A 20198-nucleotide genomic window follows, 5' to 3' on the forward strand; every position below is an offset into this window, starting at 1 on the left:
GTAGTTTCTGGAATTTTTCATTGATTCTTTCGGATTTTATACATTAATGATTATGTCACCTGTGAACTAAGACAGTTTTCTTTTCCACAGTTTTGTGTACATTTTACAGGGTGAGTATCCCTCATTTAAAATGCTCAGCAATGGATGTATTTTTGATTTTGAATTTTTTTGGATTTGGGGAAATTTGCATATACATAATAAAATGTCTTGAGGGATGGCACCTATAACTAAACACAGAATTCATTTATGTTTCATACACACATAGACTGAAGGTGCTCTCAGGTAATATTTAAAATAATTTTCTGTATGAACAAATTTTGTGCCATCAAGCCTGATGTCATTTTGAAACTCAGAAATTTTCAGATTTTGGAGCTTTCTGGATTTTTAAATTAAAGATTATATATATATTTAAAATTTTTTAGATATAAGATATATAAATGATTTAAAACCATGTATATGGTGTTAAAAATTTGTATGTGTTTTGATTAAATTGAGGAAGTTCTGTTCTATTTCTAGTTTACTGAGGAATTTTTTTTTATTCATGAATGTATTTGGATTTTGTTACATGCTTTTTTTTTTTTGCATTGTTAATCTGAACATATGATTTTTCCTCTTCAACTTGTTAATGTGATTGTATTGTATTCGGTGATTTTCTTTCTTTCTTTCTTTCTTTATTTCTTTCTTTCTTTCTTTCTTTTTTTTTTTTTTTGAATGTAGAACCAGCTTTGCATAGCTGGCATCAATCTCACTCGTTCATGGTGTATCATTTTTATAATAATACATTGTTGGATTTTATTTGCTACTCCTTTGTTGAGAACTATGTTCATGAGAGTCTGTAGTTTTCTTTTAATGAATGTCTTTTTTGTGGCTTTGGTATTAGGGTAATGGAGGCCTCATAAATGATTAGAAGTATTCTTGCTGACTTTTTTTTCTGGGAGAGATTTTAGAGAATTGTTTCCTTAAATATTTTTTGTAGAACTCACCAGTGAACTATCTGGGTCTGCTGCTTTCTGTTTGGGAAGTTATTGTCTGTTTCTTCTTGTGTGAGTTTAGCAGATTGTCTTTTAAGGAATTAATCCATTTCAAATGTGGGTGTAAATTTGTTCATTACTCTTTTCCCATTCACAGGATCTGTAGTGATCTTTTCCTCTTTAATTTCTGTTATTAGTAATTGGTGTTGTCTTTCTTTCTCATTCTTAAACTGGCTAGAGTCTTAATGATTTTTATTGATTTTTTTCAGAGAATCAACTTTTGATTTCATTGATTTTTCTCTTGATTTCCTATTTTCAATTTTATTGATTTCTGTTCTAATTTCTGTTTATTTGCTTCTGTTTACTTTGAGTTCAGTTTGCTTTTTATTTCCTCATTTCATAAGGTAAAAACTTAGATTTAAAAATTTTGGTTATTTCTTCTTTTTGAAATATATGTAATTAGTACTATAGATTTCCTTGTATTCACTTATTCTTGCAGTGTATCTGACAAATTTTGATTAAGTTGATTTCTTTTCTTGTTTTTTTTTTTTTTTTTTTTTGGGGGGGGGTGACAGGAATTGAACCTAGGAGTGCTTAACTACTGAGTCCATATTCAGCATTTTATATTTTATTTAGAGACAGGGTCTCACTAAATTCCCAGGGCCTTGCTAAGTTGTTGAGGCTGTCTTTGAACTCATGATCCTCCTGCCTCAGCCTCCTGAGCTGCTGTGATTACAGGCATGTGCCACTGTGCCTGGCAAGTTGAATTTTTAATTAAGATATTTTAAGACTTCTCTGGAGCTTTCTTCTTCAACCCACCTGTTTATTTACAATTGTGTTGTTTAAACTCTCAAGTATTTGTTATTTTCCAGCTATTGCCCTGTTATTGATTTGTACTTTAATTCCACTGTGATATGAACATAGGTATTGTATGATTTCTATTCTTTTTTTAAAGTATTTTTTTTAGTTGTCAGTGGACTTTATTTCATTTTTTTATATGTGGTGCTGAGAATCGAACCCAGTACCTCACACAGGCTAGGCAAGTACTCTACCACTGAGCCACAACCCTAGCCTATGATTTCTGTTTTTTTAAGTTTGTTTAGGTGTGTTTTTGTCCAGAAGATGAACAACTGCATTAACAAAATTTAGAGATGTGTTGCCATAACCCAATCATTGTGACTTAGCTTGAGAGGAGGATTGATTACTATTATATTTGGAATTTGAATAGGTACAGAGAACTCTACCTTCTTCCAGAGCTGCTGAACTGTATCCTTGAATCTCATTCATATCGTGTACTCTCCTATCTACTGGGTAGATAGGGTCTTTCTGGCAAAAGTCATCTGCCATCTGCCTTATAGAGGTTCATTGTGATAGATTGTTTGTTTATATATTTAGTTTGAGGCAGTAGTACATATCCAGGGGAGAACGCTTTATGTTTTTCATTCACCATGCATAATAGATTTAAATGTGTTAATTTTATATATCCACCAGAATGGTTGAAACTAACTGTATGCTAGGATGTGGGGCAGATAGAACCCTTATACATTGCTAGTGGAAGTATAAATTGGTATAATCACTTTGGAAAACAGTTTTGTTAAGATCTACAAAATCTGTACTTATGTTACCCTAGATCCTTACATAGAAGCAAATATACTACTGTCTACTCCAAAAATACTGTTCACCAAAAACCATCTGCAAGAATATTTATAGTAATATTTTGGGGATGTTATTTTCAGAATGGTAAATAAGGATTCTTACATATAACTATAAAATGGACAAGTGGCCTAGATCTTATTTAACTTATTCATTAATTGATAAATGAAGTGGGAAATTGTTACAAGTAATTCAAAGGAGAAGGTGAAAAATAAATGTAGGCAACCACAGGCACATTAAAATGAACTTGCTGATAAATACAAACCTCCTTAATATCCTGTTGGCACTAAAATATACTGGTTGGACTGGGAACATAGTTCAGCATTGGGTATTTACCCAGCAAACCCAGTGTTAGATCATGTACTTTTCCTATCTGAGTTTGATTCCTAGCACCACCCAAAACAAACAAACAAACAAAACAAAACAAAATTAAACAAAGCAAAACAGAACTAAACAAAACCCCAAACCCTACTGCTTTAAATCATGTTTTCTGCAGGGGGAATTTAATTGTATTTTCAATTGACAAAATTAATTTTCATTTCTGTATTCAAGATTTAATTTTATTTCTATGAGTTTTCTGTAAGTCAGAGTATCTTAAGATAGCCCACTCAAAGAAAAGATGAGGATCCCTGTGGTACCAGAAAAACTCACTGGGCTGAAGAACTATTGGAAATCTATTGAAAGAACACACGGTAATCTTTTTCCTATTTCAAAATCTTTTACAATTTTTCTTGGCATATTAAGAGCCTCAAACTAGAAACAACCCAGAGATCTAACAACAAGGGAGTGGATGAAATTATAGTAATTTTATACAATGGAATTCTATATAGCAACAGAAAACAAAAACCAGAAAACTACAATCACATGCAACAACTAATTAATTTCTTAAGCATAGTAATGTGCAAAAGAAGCCACTGCAAGAGTATATACTGTGTGATCTCATTTACACTCTGTTCAACAAGTAAAACTTATGTAAAGTACTAGAAGTCAGGCTTGTGGTTAGTTATCCTTAAAATGGGATTGTGACTGGGAAGGGATGTACCAGGACCTTTTGAGTTTCCCTAATGTGCATTAATATTGAACATTCATTAAGCTGTACATATAACTCATTTTGTACTTTTTTTTTGGTTGTTGTTGTTGGGGGGCTTTGGGAATTGAAACCAGAGGTGTTATACCACTGAGCTATATCCCCAGCCGTTTTAAAATTTATTTATTTATTTTTGGTACTGGGGATTGAACCCAGGAGTGCTTAACCATTGAGCATATCCCCATCCCTTTTTATTTTTTGAGACAGGGTCTTGCTAAATAGCTTACGGTCATCCTCAGTTGCTGAGGTTGGGTTAGAGCTTGAAACTCTTCTGTCTCAGCTCTGGAGTCTCTGGGATTGTAAGTGTGCACACTGGGTCTGGGTGATTTGTACATTTTTAAGTGTTATCTTTCAGTAATGTTTGCTAAAAATCATTTGCTGACCATAGTCCTCCATTTTACCAGTGTAGGGGATGATGGGGGTGTGAATATATACTGTTGTCCTAATTCCATGGTGTTGTAAATTATTATTTTTATTATCCTTGGTATTTGATTGAATTTTCCATTTGGCAGCCAGTTGAACATCAGGATTTAAGAAACAAGTTTGGTTCTGAGGGATGGGTGACCTTTGTTTGCTTTCAGACTTCAGTATGAGCACTTACAGCTCTCCCAGCACTTTTATAACCTTTTCTGTATGTGTATTATTATCTCCTCTGTTGTAATTTCCTTTTACGTTAGATTGAGTTGTGATCACGATTCTGAGCTTGTATTCCCCCACCCCTTTTTTAGTTTGGTATGTAATTTGCATATTTTCACCATGCGAAAGCTATTTTCTATGGTTGGAAAAGATTTTTTTCCTACAGTGTGAACAAATCATTCTTTGTTCTCGTTATTGTGCCTCCAAGCTGGTACGTCCGGTTTATGCCCCAAACAACAAAAGTCTGTCATCAGAAATTAAAATACCAGTAAGAACAAAGGCAGAGACCATGAGGAGCACTTAGGGAGGTTTCCTCCCTGTTTGCTCCTCTCCCCACGTTACCACAGATGCCAAGAAGCTGGAACACTGCTCGGTACACTCCTTCCTTGTAGTTCTGCTCTTGTATTTATTGTTATCATTGGTTTAAAAGTGAACTTACAGCTCTGTGTGATTCTTTTCAGGACTTATAAAATCCTCATCCGTGAGATTCTTGCCATTTTCAATGAGCTCTTTTTAAGAAACCTTTTTTTTTTTTTTTAATAGAGAGTGAGAGGAGAGAGAGAGAGAGAGAGAGAGAGAGAGAGAGAGAGAGAGAGAGAATTTTTTTTTTAGTATTTATTTATTTATTTTTTTTAGTTCTCGGCGGACACAACATCTTTGTTGGTATGTGGTGCTGAGGATCGAACCCGGGCCGCACGCATGCCAGGCGAGCGCGCTACCGCTTGAGCCACATCCCCAGCCCTTAAGAAACCTTAAAGTCATGTTTGACAGCCTTTTTAGAAAATGTTTTGACACTTGTTTATTTGAAAGCAAAATTACCAGTGAACATGCTGTGTAAAATTATTAGAGGCAATTTAGAATGGTAGCTAAAGCAGAGTTTGTAAGGATGTATACGTCCTCTGTGTGCCCTTTCCAAAATGTGCACATCCTGTCTTTGGTAGCACGAGATTTATTCTGAAATGATATTTTAAAATAGATTTTTCACATATTATTCAGAGAATTCTCCTCTGGGAAAGTTTATATTTGTGCCTCATAGGATAGTTTAGAACTAAGCTTCTAATTTCAGTATGTTGTATAATCATGGTTTTATTATATTAACAAATATCTATAAATGTGACACAATGCTTCCTCCCCTCCTCCCTTTTCCTGTTATACTTAAACAAAGATTGTAGGACCTTAATTTAGAGGTAATGAAACATGGACAATGAATGTGGGGATGCATTTTATAATCAATCTTAATGTTGTTTTTCTTCTCACCTGTTGCTGTTTGTATAAAGAGGGATTTAGAATAGGGCTTTTAGGCTTTTAGATTTGTTTTGAAAGTTGTTTTGCTGAAGAACATAGTGTGTTCCAATTTCAAATTTTTTTTTGTGCCAGAGTAAGTTTGTATTAAATTCAGTGGTACAAAAGTTATGAATATGCCAAGACTGATTTTAAATTATTTTTATTATATTTGAGTATAGATGCTCACTTAAATATGATTATACTTTCTTAACATTAGGTTTTGTTTGAACTAAAAGCTAAATGCCAGACCTGTGGCACATGGAAATAATAGTACAGAACAGTCGATGTTATGTTAGAATATTGTAATTCCTTATAGGTATAAAACTTGTGAGAAGTGTTTTTCATTATTCTGAAATTACAATTTAAATGTAAGTTATACAGTATTATTTTAAAAGGTGTTTTTCATGTTTCTTCCTAATAGAAATAGTATGTATATTGGAGAAGACTGTTACTTCTTTCTTTCCCTACAAACATTTTATTTTCAAAATATAAATGATTTGTTGCCATTCTTTTCATTCTTTGTCTGTTGTTAAAATTTCAAGAGTGACACATGTGGAAGTAGGCAAAATTCATCTGTAATATAATCAGAGTACATTATGCTTCACCATTTAATGTATGTACGCTTAAAAATTAGATTATAACTTTAGGTTTCAGAGAATATGCATTTACTGCATTGGGTGGAAAATGGAATGAAGGTGTTTTCTGTATTTTTTATTCTGTTCAATATGCATAAAATGTAGACTTAAGAACTACAGTAGATTCTGGCAATGGTTTTCTTTTCTTTTTATGAAAATGAAAGGTCACAAAGGATTCATGAAGAAGCTATGTTCTAGATTACTATACTATGTTGATTGCATTTATGTGTTTGGTGATAGGTGGTGCTGTTGCTGCACAGTTGATGCTACCAATCCTCACACTTTCTGTATCCAAAGTACTATAGAAGGATTTGTTGTTGTGGCAATAAATATTTATAGGCAGCAAAACTATTTATAGTTTGTAGTTCTTAAATTCATGTAGAAGAGGTGGAAATGTAAAAAAGTATTTATGTCTAAAAGGTACCTCTACAGGTATACAGTTTAATACTGGAAGTCTTGTAATCCTCTTATAATATATATATTTTTAATATTTTTTTTCTAGTACTGGGGATAGAAGAGAGGGCCTTACACATGCTAGGCAAGCACTCTACCACTAAGCTTCATTCTCAGCCCTTTATTTTAGACAGAGTTTTACTAAGTTGCTGAAGTTGGCCTTGAACTTGGAATCCTCTTGCATCAGTCCCCCGAGTAGCTGGGATTATAGACATGTACTACTGTGCCTGACTCTATTTTTTTTTTGTTGTTGTTTTTTGTTTTTTGGTACCAGAGATTGAACTCAGGGTCTCTTAACCACTGAGCCACATTCCCAGGTGTTTTTATATTTTATTTAGAGACAGGGTCTCACTAAATTGCTTAGGGCCTCACTTCTATTTTTGATATTTTAAACTAGTTGTTGGGCAGTCCTATTAAAAATATCAATAGTGTATTTCTTTTGATGGATTTGTGTCTTCATTACATTTATTATAAATTCTTGGTTATGTAGAACTAGTTTTATAATTCATGCCATTTTCTTTGATATTACATATTCCATTAAACACTAAACAATTATGAAAATATATTGAGAAGTACATTATCACAGTAAGTCTGGAAAGTAGTTCTTCACTAATGCTAATTTAATCTGCTCAACTTGTCAGTCTGCAGTCGAAAAGCTGTACCTCTTTACCCTTGAATTAATGGAATGTTGTACTTTATATATCTGAGGAATAAATCTGATATCTCTCAATATGGATATTTGTATGGCGATTGGTTTTTGTATACAATAAAAACAATGACAAGTTGGTTTATATGACTCTTTTATTCATAGCATATTGAAATTAAAAGTATCTTGGAGATATTTTCAGCAGCTTTTCATTCTTATTTTTTTAATTGCAAAAGAATATAGGCTTATAGAATTAAATAATTTACTCATAGTAACAGAAAGAAGTCCCAGAAGCATAGCTAGTTCAAGTAACTGGTGAAAGTTGCTACAATATTTAAGTGGAGCTTTTCAGAATAGTATCATAGTTGCTTTGCTCTGAAATGGAAAGCTCTGGAGTAGGAACAGAACAGATTTCTAATATTTTAATAAGATAAAAATTGTGGACTTCCAGTACAGACCTTTTTTCCAGTTCATAATATCATGTTTTTCTAGAAATGCTTATGATAATTTTAAATATGAGTTTAATTAATGTGTATGACCAGCCTAAAATAGGTGTGGGTGTATGTGTGTATGTATGTATATTTCAGGCAAATCATACTAAAATTTAGGAAATCTTGCTTTCATCCAGTAATGTGACCTACATTTTAATTTACTGATTTTTTTTCCTATCTTCTCTTATGCAGATTAGTGGGGAAGCACAGGAGCTCTTCTCTGTTCGACATGGCCCAATTCGAGCAGCTAGAATCTTGCCTGCTCCACAGTTTGGTGAGTTGTATTTCTTAAGAAGAAATAAATCATTCAGAGTTTTCCTTTTGTTGGTCTTGGACTACAGACAGCATGAATGATAACTAAAGTCTGTTTCCCCCCAAGTGTCCATTCTCTTTCCCTTCCTCCCAGCAAGATAAACCCTTAGTTCTGTCAGTTGAGATGGAAATAGGTAATCTTAACCAATTCAATATGGCTATTCATTTTCTGCTGTGGTTTTGATTTATCTTCAGCCTCTTTGATCTCAATTTAGCCTCTGCCTTTGCTAGCTCTTTCTTGAAGCCCTCTTCTCTCTTGGCTTTCATGGTCTCCTTCTTCCCAGATCCCTTCTTCATGACTGTGCTGCCTTTGTTATGCCTCTGGCTTAGCTTTCCTGCTGTGGGTATTCCCCAGGTCTCTGTTCACATGCTCTGCCCTTCTTAGTTATACTCACTGTTGTGGAGAGCTTGGTTTTCACTATTATCTCGGTGTAGATGACTCCGCTTTCTGTGTCTTTAGCTGTGTCAGAAGTGGAGTTTCAGGGTTTTAACCTTGTAACTCTGATGTAACAATGAATATGTGTTTAAATAATATGTATGTTTTATACTTAGGTAGAAAAATTCAAATGATGTTTATATTAAATTGGCCTTTTCAGTATCTTAAATAACTTTTGACTCTTTCAGACTTCAAGCTTTGGAAAGGTTGTATTTTCTCATTAACTTGCTTTCGTTCACTCAAGAGTATTTTGCATGTGTGCCGAAGACCTAATCAGATTAATCATGTTTGGATACTTTAAAATCTTTTTAAAAAAGAGGATATTAAAATATTTTAATTCTATTATATTTTAAAAGATTAATCTGAAGTGCAAAATCCCCTAAGACTTCTTATAGCAGTTAATTCTCTAAATTGGTGAGAATGACATTTACTAAAACTTGGGACAATGTGATTGTGCATAAGTATTTTTAGGGATTAATTTAGTGATTAAATCGGCTTACATGAAATGGGAAGAGTAGAGGTAACAAAGCAACAATATCCTGCTGTCATGTGGCGATTTTGTATCTTTCTTTAACTGTATGACATTTATAAATTTCAGGTGCATAGTGCATTCTCTGTTTCTCCCATTCTCCTTCTCTCTCTCACCTTCACATGCAGGTTCTTTCTCTGCCCTTTCCTCCACTCCCCACAGGTGTGCTCCATTGCGTGTGCTCCTGCACCCTCTGTTTTCTTTTGCATTTGTATTTGGAAATATTTTGACAAAGAAAATTCCAGACCAACCTTTCCTATAACGTTTTTGGAAGAAACCAGCTTTATCTTTGGATGATCAACATCAACAAGAACTTTAATATGAAAGAACTCTGCTCTTTCTTTTGTATGGTATTCACAGAAGCAGAATTTCTCTCTTTATTTATAAAATTATTTTATTTATGCCAATTTCAACTTTTCTCATCTTTTACTTGTGGCAGAAATACTTTTATGAAAGTATCAAAGTAATAAAAATTATAAAAATATTACTTTTACAACTATTTAAAGGTATCTTTTATTTACTTTGCTATTTAATGGAAGATTTCTTCCACTATAATATATTTCTTTAAAATTATTGTTAAACTTAAAGTATAATTTTACATGGTAAATTAAATATAATTTAATTTAAAATATAATTTTACATGGTAAATATTCTGTTATATATATATATATATATATATATATATATATATTTTAGCTTTAGACAGACACAATACACTTATTTATTTTTATGTGGTGCTGGGGATCAAACCCAGTGCCTCAATACATGCTAGGCAAGTGCTTTACCACTCAGCTACCACCCCAGACTTCTGTTATTACTTACAGCTTTTTTTTTTTTGTATTTGGTAAAGGTTTTTGTTTGTTTTTCTTTTTGGTACCAGGATTGAACTCAGGGGTGCTTAACACTGAGCCATCCCCAGCCCTTTTTTATATTTTATTTAGATACTGCGTCTTGCTGAGTTGCTTAGGGCCTCACTAAGATGCTGAGGCTGGCTTTGAACTCTCAATCCTCCTGCTTTGGCCTTGGCCACCTGAGTTTCTGGAATAATAGGTGTGTGCCACTGTGCCCAGCGGTATTTGGTAAAGTTTTTAGATTAATTGTAAAACATGCAACTGATCCTCTAAAATTTGTAATAGACAATAGCAATTCTCCACTACTTTTTTTTAAACTCTCTTGTGCTTTATTCCTTTATTTTGATGGAAGAAATCTTTTAGTAACTTTGTAAATAAGTATGTGTGGGAGATCTTGTATGTCTGAAAATATCTTTATTTTTCCTTAGCTCTTGATTGATAATTTGACTGGGTAATAGCTGCTTGTTTATAATCATGTTACTTCCAATTTTGAAGGCATTCTTTTAGAGTTATGTGTAAGAGTCCAAAGCCACTTTGGCATTTTTTTTTCCTAGCTCGTTATTCTTTCTGAGAGCTCATAGAGTGTTGGCTTTGTTCTCCATGTTCTGAAGTTTTGCAGTGTTGTATCTTGATTCATACCTTGTTCTGGATTCCTTCAATGTGGAAATGCAAGACCTTTAGTTTTGGGAAAATGTTTTAAATCAGTGTTGTTCATTATTTCTTCCCCTAAGTGTTCTTTATTTTCTTTTTCTAAAATTCCTATTAATTATTATACCTCTTGTATTGGTTAACTAAAAGAAAAAAAATCACTTCTTTACTAACACTTCTGTCACTTCTGTTGATTGATTCTTTTCTTTTTTTCTTTCTTTTTTGTTTTTTTTGGTGCTGAGAATTAAACCCAGCTTTACCACTGAACTAATCCTAAGCTCTTTTACTTGTCTTGATAAATTGCTTAGAGCATTACTAAATTGCTGAGGTTGGCCTTGCATTTGAGATCTTCCTGCCTCAGCTTCCCAAATCACTGGGATTACAGGCATGCTCCACCACTGTTTCTGCTGTCAGGTTTTTCTTATCCTCAACTTTTCATACCTCATACCTTCTTCATTCCCTTCCCCTCTCCCTCTTCTGCTCCTTCTCTGCCTTTCCTCCTTTTGGCACAATTTACATATAAATATTGCCAACTAGAATCCAGAATGTATTACTCAACAGAACCAATTGAGATTTATCCCAGGAAAACAAGATTGGTTAATATTAGAAAATCAATGTAATTTGCTGTATTTGAATGAAGAGAAACCCATATGATCATCTCAACAGAATTAGGAAGAAAAACTTTTTGAAAAAATTGTATTGTCATTTATGATAAAAAGTTTCAGTAAATCAGTAATATAAAGAGACTACATGAGTATAACTAAAGGTTGTCTATTAAAATAATTTATAGGGCTGGGGTTGTGGCTCAGCGGTACAGTGCTCTCCTAGCACGTGTGAGGTCCTGGGTTTGATCCTCAGCACCGCATATAAAATAAATAAAATAGAAGTATTGTGTTCAACTACAACTAAAAAATAAATACTTAAAAAAATCTACAGCCAACATCATACTCAATGATGCTACAGTATTTTCTTGCGAAGTTTGGGATGGCTTCTCTTATGTTACCACATCTATTTACTTAGGCCTAGTCATTAAAATAAGGTAAGAAAAATAAATAAAAGCATAAACATCAGAAAGAAAGACACAGAATTTTTTATTCATTGATAACATGATTGTGTATTTAGAAAATGCAAACAAGGGGCGGGGGCTATGGCTCAGCAGTAGAGCGCTTGCCTAGCACGTGCAAGGCCCTGGGTTCTATCCTCAGTACCACATATAAATGAATAAATAAAATAAAGGTATTGTGACAACTACAACTAAAAATATTAAAAAAAAGAAAATGCAAACAAATCTATAAACTGGTAGAAATAATAAGTGAATTTAGCAGACTGCAGGAAAAAGGGCTGCTTCTTCTTCTTCTTATTATTATTGAACTTACCCCTCATAGTCTCTCTTTGCACTTCTTTTATTCTTCCCTTCTCTTTGCTACTAATTGCCCCAAAAACATGTCTTTGGGAATTTCTTTCATTTTCTCAAACAGCCATCCTCTTGCTTTTAGGCCTTTAATTTTCTATTTCCTTTTTAAATTTAATTTTATTTCTTGATGCTGGAGATTGAACCCAGGGGTGCTTTACTGCTGAACTACATCCCCAACTATTTTTATTATTTATTTGAGACAGGGTCTGGCTAAGTTGCCGAGGCTGATCTCAGACGTGGAATCCTCTTGCCTTAGCTCTGAGTTAGAGGTGTATGAGGATGCCTGACCAATTTCCCCTTTTAGAATAATAAGGTCTCTCTAACTCCTCCTGCTTCTCATCCACTGTCAGTCATTTGTATTCCCATAGGACTTACTGTATTTATTTGCTCTGTTGTCTCTTGCTATTTGCATTTGTAGATTGTTTTTACCTGCTTGTGCTTCATGGGGTGTTTTATACGTTGTATTAATAAGTATTTGTTAAATATTGTTGTGTGGTATAATCTTTTGAAATTTATGGCCTTGAAAGTGTTTGTGTTGTCAATCTCTACCCTAACTGAAAGTGAGAAACTGAAGGATTTGAATGTGGCATTATCTCATAGAAGAACCATCATTGTAATTAGTGAGCATTTACTCATATGAATATAGCTTGTGTTTTCCTGCCTCTTTGGCCACTATCAATGATTAGTCACTTTCTTAATGAATTTAGACCTGCTTTAGAATTTTTTTAATATAACATTCCAGAAAGCCAGTTGGTATTTTTGAATTAGGTAAAAATGATTACTAATCATCTTAAAAATCTGTCCTTTAAGGGGCTGCAGTTATAGCTTAGTGGAAGAGTGCTTACCTAGCCTGTATAAGGCATTGGGTTCGATCCTCAGCACCACATAAAAATAAATTAATAAAATAAAGGTATTGTGTCCACCTATAACTAAAAAAAAAAAAAAAATCCCCAAAACTGTCCTTTGAGAACTTGATTCCAAATAAAGTAAATTCTTAATCTTTACTCTGTGTAGCTAATTTTGTTTTTAGTATCTCACTTGTCTAATAAAATGTCTATATTTTAATATGTAAGGCAAAATTTTATATGTTATTGACTTTTTGCTTATAAAGATTATTTTGGAGGATTAGAATCAGAGGAAATGTTCACTTCCTTTAGCATGTTTTTAATTTCTTAAAACCCTGTGATTCCAACAACTAAAAATATTTGTTATAAAAATTCAAAGAATACTGAAATACAGAAAATAAACATTGTAATTCTATGGTAACAAATCATTACCCCTTCTTTTCTTTTTCTTTTTAAATTTTTTCTTCTAAGTTTTTACTTCCTCCTCCTTTTCCCTTTCTTCATTTCCTTTGTTTCCCCAGATAGCCAAGCCTAACTTAACAGCTTTAGGATACATATTAGTAGATTTTCCCCTGTAATTATTCATACTTTTGTAACATTTGTTGCTATATCCCAGACCAGCTTCAGGTTTATTACACATATTCCCTGATATGAATGCATGTGTGATGAAGGTTTTTTATTACAATTTATATCCTGAACTGTTTTTTTTTTTCAATTTTTTTTAGCTGTAGATGGACACATACCTTTATTTTATTTATTCACTTCTGTGTGGTGTTGGGGATTGAACCCAGTGCCTCACATGTGCTAGGCCAAGTGCTCTACCACTGAGCTCTATATTATGAACATTTTTTTCCATTTTCAAAATTTTTCATCATTGCTAAAATTTATATAACATTCAATTGTGTGAATGTTTGCATTGTTTTCAGCTCTTTCCTTTTTACTGATTATATTGTCATGTGCTTCTATATTATATCTTTCCATCCCTCAGTATCTGCGGGTGATTGTTTCCATGATCTCTGTTATAACAAGATCCTTGGATGCTCAAGTCCTTAAAATAAAATGGCCTACCTACTGTTTTTGTGTAACCTACACACATCCTTTAGCATACTTTAAATCACTTTAGATTACTTAGAATATATAATGCAAAGCAAATACTATGTGATTGTTACAATGTATTATTTAAGCAGTGACTAGAAGAAAAATTCTGTTCATTTTCAGTAGACACATTTTTTCCCCCACATATATTTATCTATGATGGGTTGAAGACAATGATGTGAAACCTGTGAATACAGAGGCCTGACTTTACTACCAATGTTTAAAAAAAATACAAGTAGTACCTAGGGGTGTAGCTCTGGTAGAATACTTGTCCAGTATGTGTGAGGCCTGGTTTCGATCCCCAACACTACAGCATACATATACACACAGACATAAATGCAAGGAATTATTTTTAAATATTTATTTTTTAGTTGTAGTTGGATACATACCTTTATTTTACTTATTTGTTTTTTTATGTGGTGCTGAGGATTGAACCCAGGGCCTCACCAGTGCTCTATTGCTGAGCCACAATTCCAGCCCTGCAAGGATTTTTTTTTTTTAATAAGGATAACTCCCAGATAAGGAATAGTAACATCAAAAGATGTGTACATTTAAAATTTTGATATATGTTGTAAAATTGCCTTTGAGAGAGTATGCCAGCAACTATACACAAGAATGCTTTCTTCCCTATTCTGTCCTATAGTGGCTATTATAAATCTTTTTTGGTTTTTGCCTATCTGGTGTAGAAAAATTCTATTCATTTGTAATTTTTTGATCATTGATTACTGGGGAGGATGGAAAAGTCTTCATTTTTTTTTTTTGTCTCTTATAGGTTTTGACGTTTATACTTGTTTGAATTCTGTGCTCTTATTGATTCGAACTCTGCTACCGTATTATTAGTAATATATTATTATGTACATTCTGTACATATGATTGATATTTTGCCTTTTTTTGTTATCTATTTAATGCTGTCACATGTATGATGATTTTTGTTATTAATTTCATGATAGAAAATCTCTTCATGGGTAGGGGTTGTAGCTCAGTGGAAAAGCACTTGCCTAGCCTGTGTGAGCCCCTGGGTTTGATTCTCAGTAGTGCACAACCCTCCCTCCCCAATCATCATGTTTCACCATGCCTTGTGTGTGTGTGTGTGTGTGTGTGTTTATGTGTATGTATGTAGGTGTGTGTGTGTGTGTGTGTGCGCGCGGTAGTGGGTGTCCAGCCCAGGATCTTGCACATGCTAGGCATGCCAAACCTGTCTAATTATTTTTCTTATTTTTTGTGGTACAAGGGATTGAACCCAGGTGCTCACCTGTGCTAGGCAAGTGCTTTTTTTCTGAAGTACATGCCCGGTCCTTTTTAAAAATTTTATCTTTCAGACAGGGTCTAATTTGATCAGGGTGTCCTCCAAGTTGACATACTCCTGCCTCAGCCTCTTGAGCAGCTACAATTTCAAGTGTGTGCCACTGTTCTTGGCCAACTGTGCCTAATAGGTTTTCTCTTGTGGTAAGGGGGATTGAACTCAGGCACACTCTACCACTGAGCTCCATCCCTAGTTTTTTTTTTTTAAATTCTAAGACAAAGTCTTGCTAAGTTTTGCTGAGAACTTACCTAAATTAAAGAAACTGGCCTTGAACTTGTGATCCATCTGCTTCAAGCCTCCCAAGTAGCTGGGATTACAGGTGTGGGACACTGTATCTGGCAACTATTTCTAATTTTAATTCATGACTCTCCTTCAAAGTTTAACTTTTAAAAAACTTGTCCTCTTTTTCTATTACATTTTTGTTTTTGTTCACAATCAGGAAGTAGTTCTTTCATTCCCAGCTTTGAGTTTTCATAGATTTTGGAGAAATTGTTCTTGTCTTGGACTTTCCCCTCCTATAATGTTATCTTTTTGAAATAATAGGAACTGTTATTTACTATTATTTGCATTCTTTGCAGTGTCTTGCATAATGTGTGGACAGATGAGTAATACTCAAAATGAATTTATTTAATTTTTTTATAGAAGAGAATGTAGAACTCTGCTTTTTAAAAAATATTTATTTTTTTTTTATTTTTAGGTAGACACAATATCTTTATCTTATTTTTATGTGGTGCCGAGAATCGAACCCAGTGTCTCACTCATGCCAGGCGAGCGCTCTACCACTTGAGCCACACCCCCAACCCTTGCTTTTTTTTTTTATACTTGGGATTGAACCCAGGGGTGTTTAACCACTGAGCCATATCCCCAGCCCTTTTTATTTTTTATTTTGAGACAGGGAATTGCTAAATTGCTGAGGCTTGCTTTGAACTTGTGATCCTCCTGCTTCAGCCTCTGGAACTGCTGGCATTATAGGAGTGTACTACTGTGCCCAGCATAGAACTCTGCTTTTTTTTTTTTTTTTTTTCCTAGTTATAGATGGACAGCATGCCTTTATTTTATTTGTTTATTTATTTATTTATTTTTTACACAGTGCTAAGGATGAAACCCAGTGCCCCTCACACATGGCTAGGCAACTGCTCTGCCACTGAGCTACAGCCCCAGCCTGAACTCTGCTTTTTTAAAAAAGATTTTTATAGGAAGAAAAAGCACTTGTCAATGACTGAAGAGATAATGCTTTCATTTACACTAACAACTGTTAGGAATCATATTAACCTTGTGTACATGCTGTTTCTGTACTGCTCATGGAGAAAGACAATCATTTTGGCCTGGGATTATTTCATAGGAATGCAATTTCAACCTTATTCTTTTTTTTTCCCATTTATTATTTTCAAACTCACTTTTTCTTTTTTTGTGGTACTAAAAAAAGATGTGTTGTGCCTGGCAGGCAGTTGCTCTATCACTGAGTAACATCCCCAGCCCTTTTTAAAAATATTTTTTTAGTTGTTGATGGACCTTTATTCTGTTTATTTATGTGGTGCTGAGAATAGAACCCAGTACCTCACACATGCTCAGCAAGCACTCTACCACTGAGCCACAATCCTTTTTTAAAAAGATTTTGTTTCCAGACTGGATTTCACTAAGTTAGCCTGGCCTTGAACTTGTGATCTTCCTTCCTCAGGCTCCTAAGTAGCTAGGATCACAAGTTGCTAAATTGCTGAAAATTTACTTAAGTTACAGAAACTGTCCTTGAACTTGTGATCCATCTGCCCTAGTCTCCCAAGTAGCTGGGATTATAGGTGTGGGCCACCACACTGGGCAATATTTTACTCAATTTTAACAGATACATAAAAGTTGTACATATTAGTCATATTAGTGGGGTACCATGTAATATTTTGATTGATCAACCTTACTCATTATCCTTAGAAATTCATTGTTTTGAACATGTGAATGTTGGGACTATTCCAGTGTTTTAGGACAAATTCTTAAAGTCCAGTGCCTTTAATTCAGAGGACAGAGGACTTTTTGAAGATAAAGTTTACTGAAATATTTATGGGCCAAATTTCTGGCACTCATCTCAAAACACTTGGCAGAAACTTATTTTTTTTTTTTTTGTAAATTTTCAATATAGTACACTTTCTGTGTTGAGTATACAGTATTTTTCCTATGGTGCAAGTATCTATTTCATTCTTTGTAGACAACTTAAATGTGGTTTTTATCATGTTCAAAGAAGAACTATTTGATTTGTTCAGCTGTATGAAGTTGGAATTTATGACTAAGTTTTCCAGAAGTGTTTGCTGTAATTTTTTTTTGATGTAGCATTTTAATGACTGGCTAAACAAGTGAACCCACTAAAACACATGTGTATGCCTGCCTGGGTTCACGCATGTGTATGCGTGCGCGCGCATGCACGCGCACACACACACACACACACACACACACACACAGTCTGTTCAGCCAAATACTAGCAAACCTCTAAAAGTAGGCCAACTGACATTTGCTTATAGTCATCACCAGTGTATTGCAAAGAAAAGGAAACAGGCTTATTGACATTTTAAATGGCTAACCTATGAGATTTAGGGCTTCCCTAATGTTTTCTGCTCCAATTACTTCTCTGTTTACATTGTGTATTGTGTATTTCCTGCATAACACCTAGTGTTTATTATTAAGGGTTTACATCTTATGATTATTTTATAATATTTTTCTAAGCCTGTGGGTGAGGTAAATTGTACATTGGGAATATAGCTTATGTTTATGTTGAATTTTGTTAATGTTTTTGGTTAGAGTACAGGGGTTTTAGGGGGGAATATCTACTTTAGAGGTGCTGCTTTTAAAATTGCTTTCTTAGTGTTTGGTAATGTCATGATAGTGGCATTGACATATTGATGTAAGAGTATCCTCAGCTATATGAACCCTATAATTGGGGCCTTTTCCTATGAGGGCTATATATAAAGAAAGCATGCAGAACAGGAAAAAGAGGAAGTACATTTATAAATTAAGTGAATTAAAATGTGTGATTATATTTTTCTGATGACATTCCTAGGTCAATTATATATTGTCATCATATTCCACTGTTCTGCAAGGTAAGTATCTAATATACAAGTGAGGAAGCTTGAAGCTCCAAGTGACGGGCATAGTAAAACAGTTGATAAATGGTGGAGCTAAAATTTGTACTTTAAATCTCACCTCACCTTTGCCTTATCGTCTCTCAGTATATGATTTTTCCATTACTACAGGGAAACACTTTTACCAAATCCATCTATTGCAAGGATGCATTTATTATTGAGGAAATCACACGCTAGTATATTTATTGAAATATGTAAAGAGGTAGCTTTGTTTTTCTCTTTCTTTTTAGAAATTTGAAGGTCTTAAATAGCTTCAGTTACTATGTATCTGTCATTATATTTGAAGACCTTAGCTACTTATTCTAAGGATCAAGATTAATGAAAATAATTAATATGGTAACCAATTTATAGAAATGCTATCATACTACATTAAAAATATAAGCTGTTGAGATAAAGAATATCACAAAGAGATAGTCCACCCAAATGTTGTTTGCTTTTAGTTGAATCAAACCTTAAAAAAAGTGTTGATTCTCTTTTATGTGACTTGGAGTTCAGTAATAGAAGTATGCTGGATATCTTAAATCAGATTTAGTAAAAAAAAGGTGTAACATGAAGCAATGAAATTACATGTGAGCTTAAAGATTCTGACCCAAATAAACAGATTTGTAATGAAGATGCTGATTATTATCTCTGCAGCTTCAATGCCTTTTTACTGTAGAACTGCAGAGAAGAATGTGTGTTGTCTTTGTGACTGACCAAGTTTGTGGTCTCAGAAATTTGTGTTCATTTATCATAACACATTGCTAAATGTGAAAGTAAAAGTTCAAATTAAGTAAAACTTAATTTAAAATGAATGTTACAATCAGCTTTATTGAGAAATAATTTACAAACAACAAAATTCATCAGTTTTAAGCATGTTCATGGATGAGTTGACAGATGGATACATTTGTGTAACAATTATTACAATCAAAACACAAATCCTTTCTGTTGCTGCAAGGAAGTCCACCTGTCAACCTCATACCCACTAGGATGATTATAATACACAAGAGAGATAAAAACAAGTGTTGGGTAGGATAATTGTTCACAATTAGAACCCTGATGCATAGACCTCGGGAGTGTAAGAATAGTGTAGTCACTCTGAAAACCAACTTGGCAATTCCTTAAAATGTTAAGCACAGAGTGACCATATAAACTCATCAGTTGTCATTAGGTATGTGACTAAGAAAATGAAAATGTATGTCCATGGAAAAAACTTGTACATGAATTTTTATAGCAACATTACATATAAGAGTAAAAAAAATGTGACTAACCAAAATGTTTATCAACTTATAAAGTGCAATATATTCATACAATATTTATATGACTATAAAAAGTAATAAAGTTCAAGTACATGCTGTGCTGTGATGACACTTTAAAACATTACATTAAATACAAGAAGCCAGATATAAAATGCCACATGTTGTTTATTCCATTTATATGAAATTTCCCAAGTAGGCAACTCTATATAGAGTCAGAAAAGAATTTAATGATTGCCTAGGTTTTGGGGCCAGTGTGGTGTGGGGAATGACTACTAATGTGTATAGTGTTTATTTCTGGGTGATGGAAATGCTCAGAAATTAGTTGTGTTATGGTTTTTCAACTTGGTGAGCATACTAGGACTATTAAATTGCAAACTTAAATTGATGAAATATGTGGTCTATAAATTATATGGCAGTTAAGTTGTTTAAAATAAAAGACTTCTTATACTCTCACCTCCCTACATCTTTTGCATCATATTATATCACTCTTGCTTATTTCTAGAATTCAAAAAAAGAAGTAGAATACATTCCATTCTTTTGAGCCTGCCT

General features: G+C 33.7%; 1 protein-coding gene across 6 annotated transcripts in view; it reads left to right on the forward strand.

The window, feature by feature from the left end:
• Window positions 1–20198, forward strand: part of BCAS3 (BCAS3 microtubule associated cell migration factor) — a 633828-nt gene that overhangs the window by 39315 nt on the left and 574315 nt on the right. For all 6 annotated transcript variants that reach the window (XM_081270282.1, XM_081270287.1, XM_081270285.1 and 3 more), the window contains exon 6: window positions 8049–8130. In XM_081270282.1, the coding sequence (XP_081126408.1) occupies window positions 8049–8130 (82 nt within the window). The remainder of the gene's footprint in view (window positions 1–8048; window positions 8131–20198) is intronic.

Source organism: Spermophilus citellus (assembly GCF_964194105.1).
Source record: "Spermophilus citellus genome assembly, chromosome: 17".
In the NCBI taxonomy this organism is placed as follows: domain Eukaryota; kingdom Metazoa; phylum Chordata; class Mammalia; order Rodentia; family Sciuridae; genus Spermophilus; species Spermophilus citellus.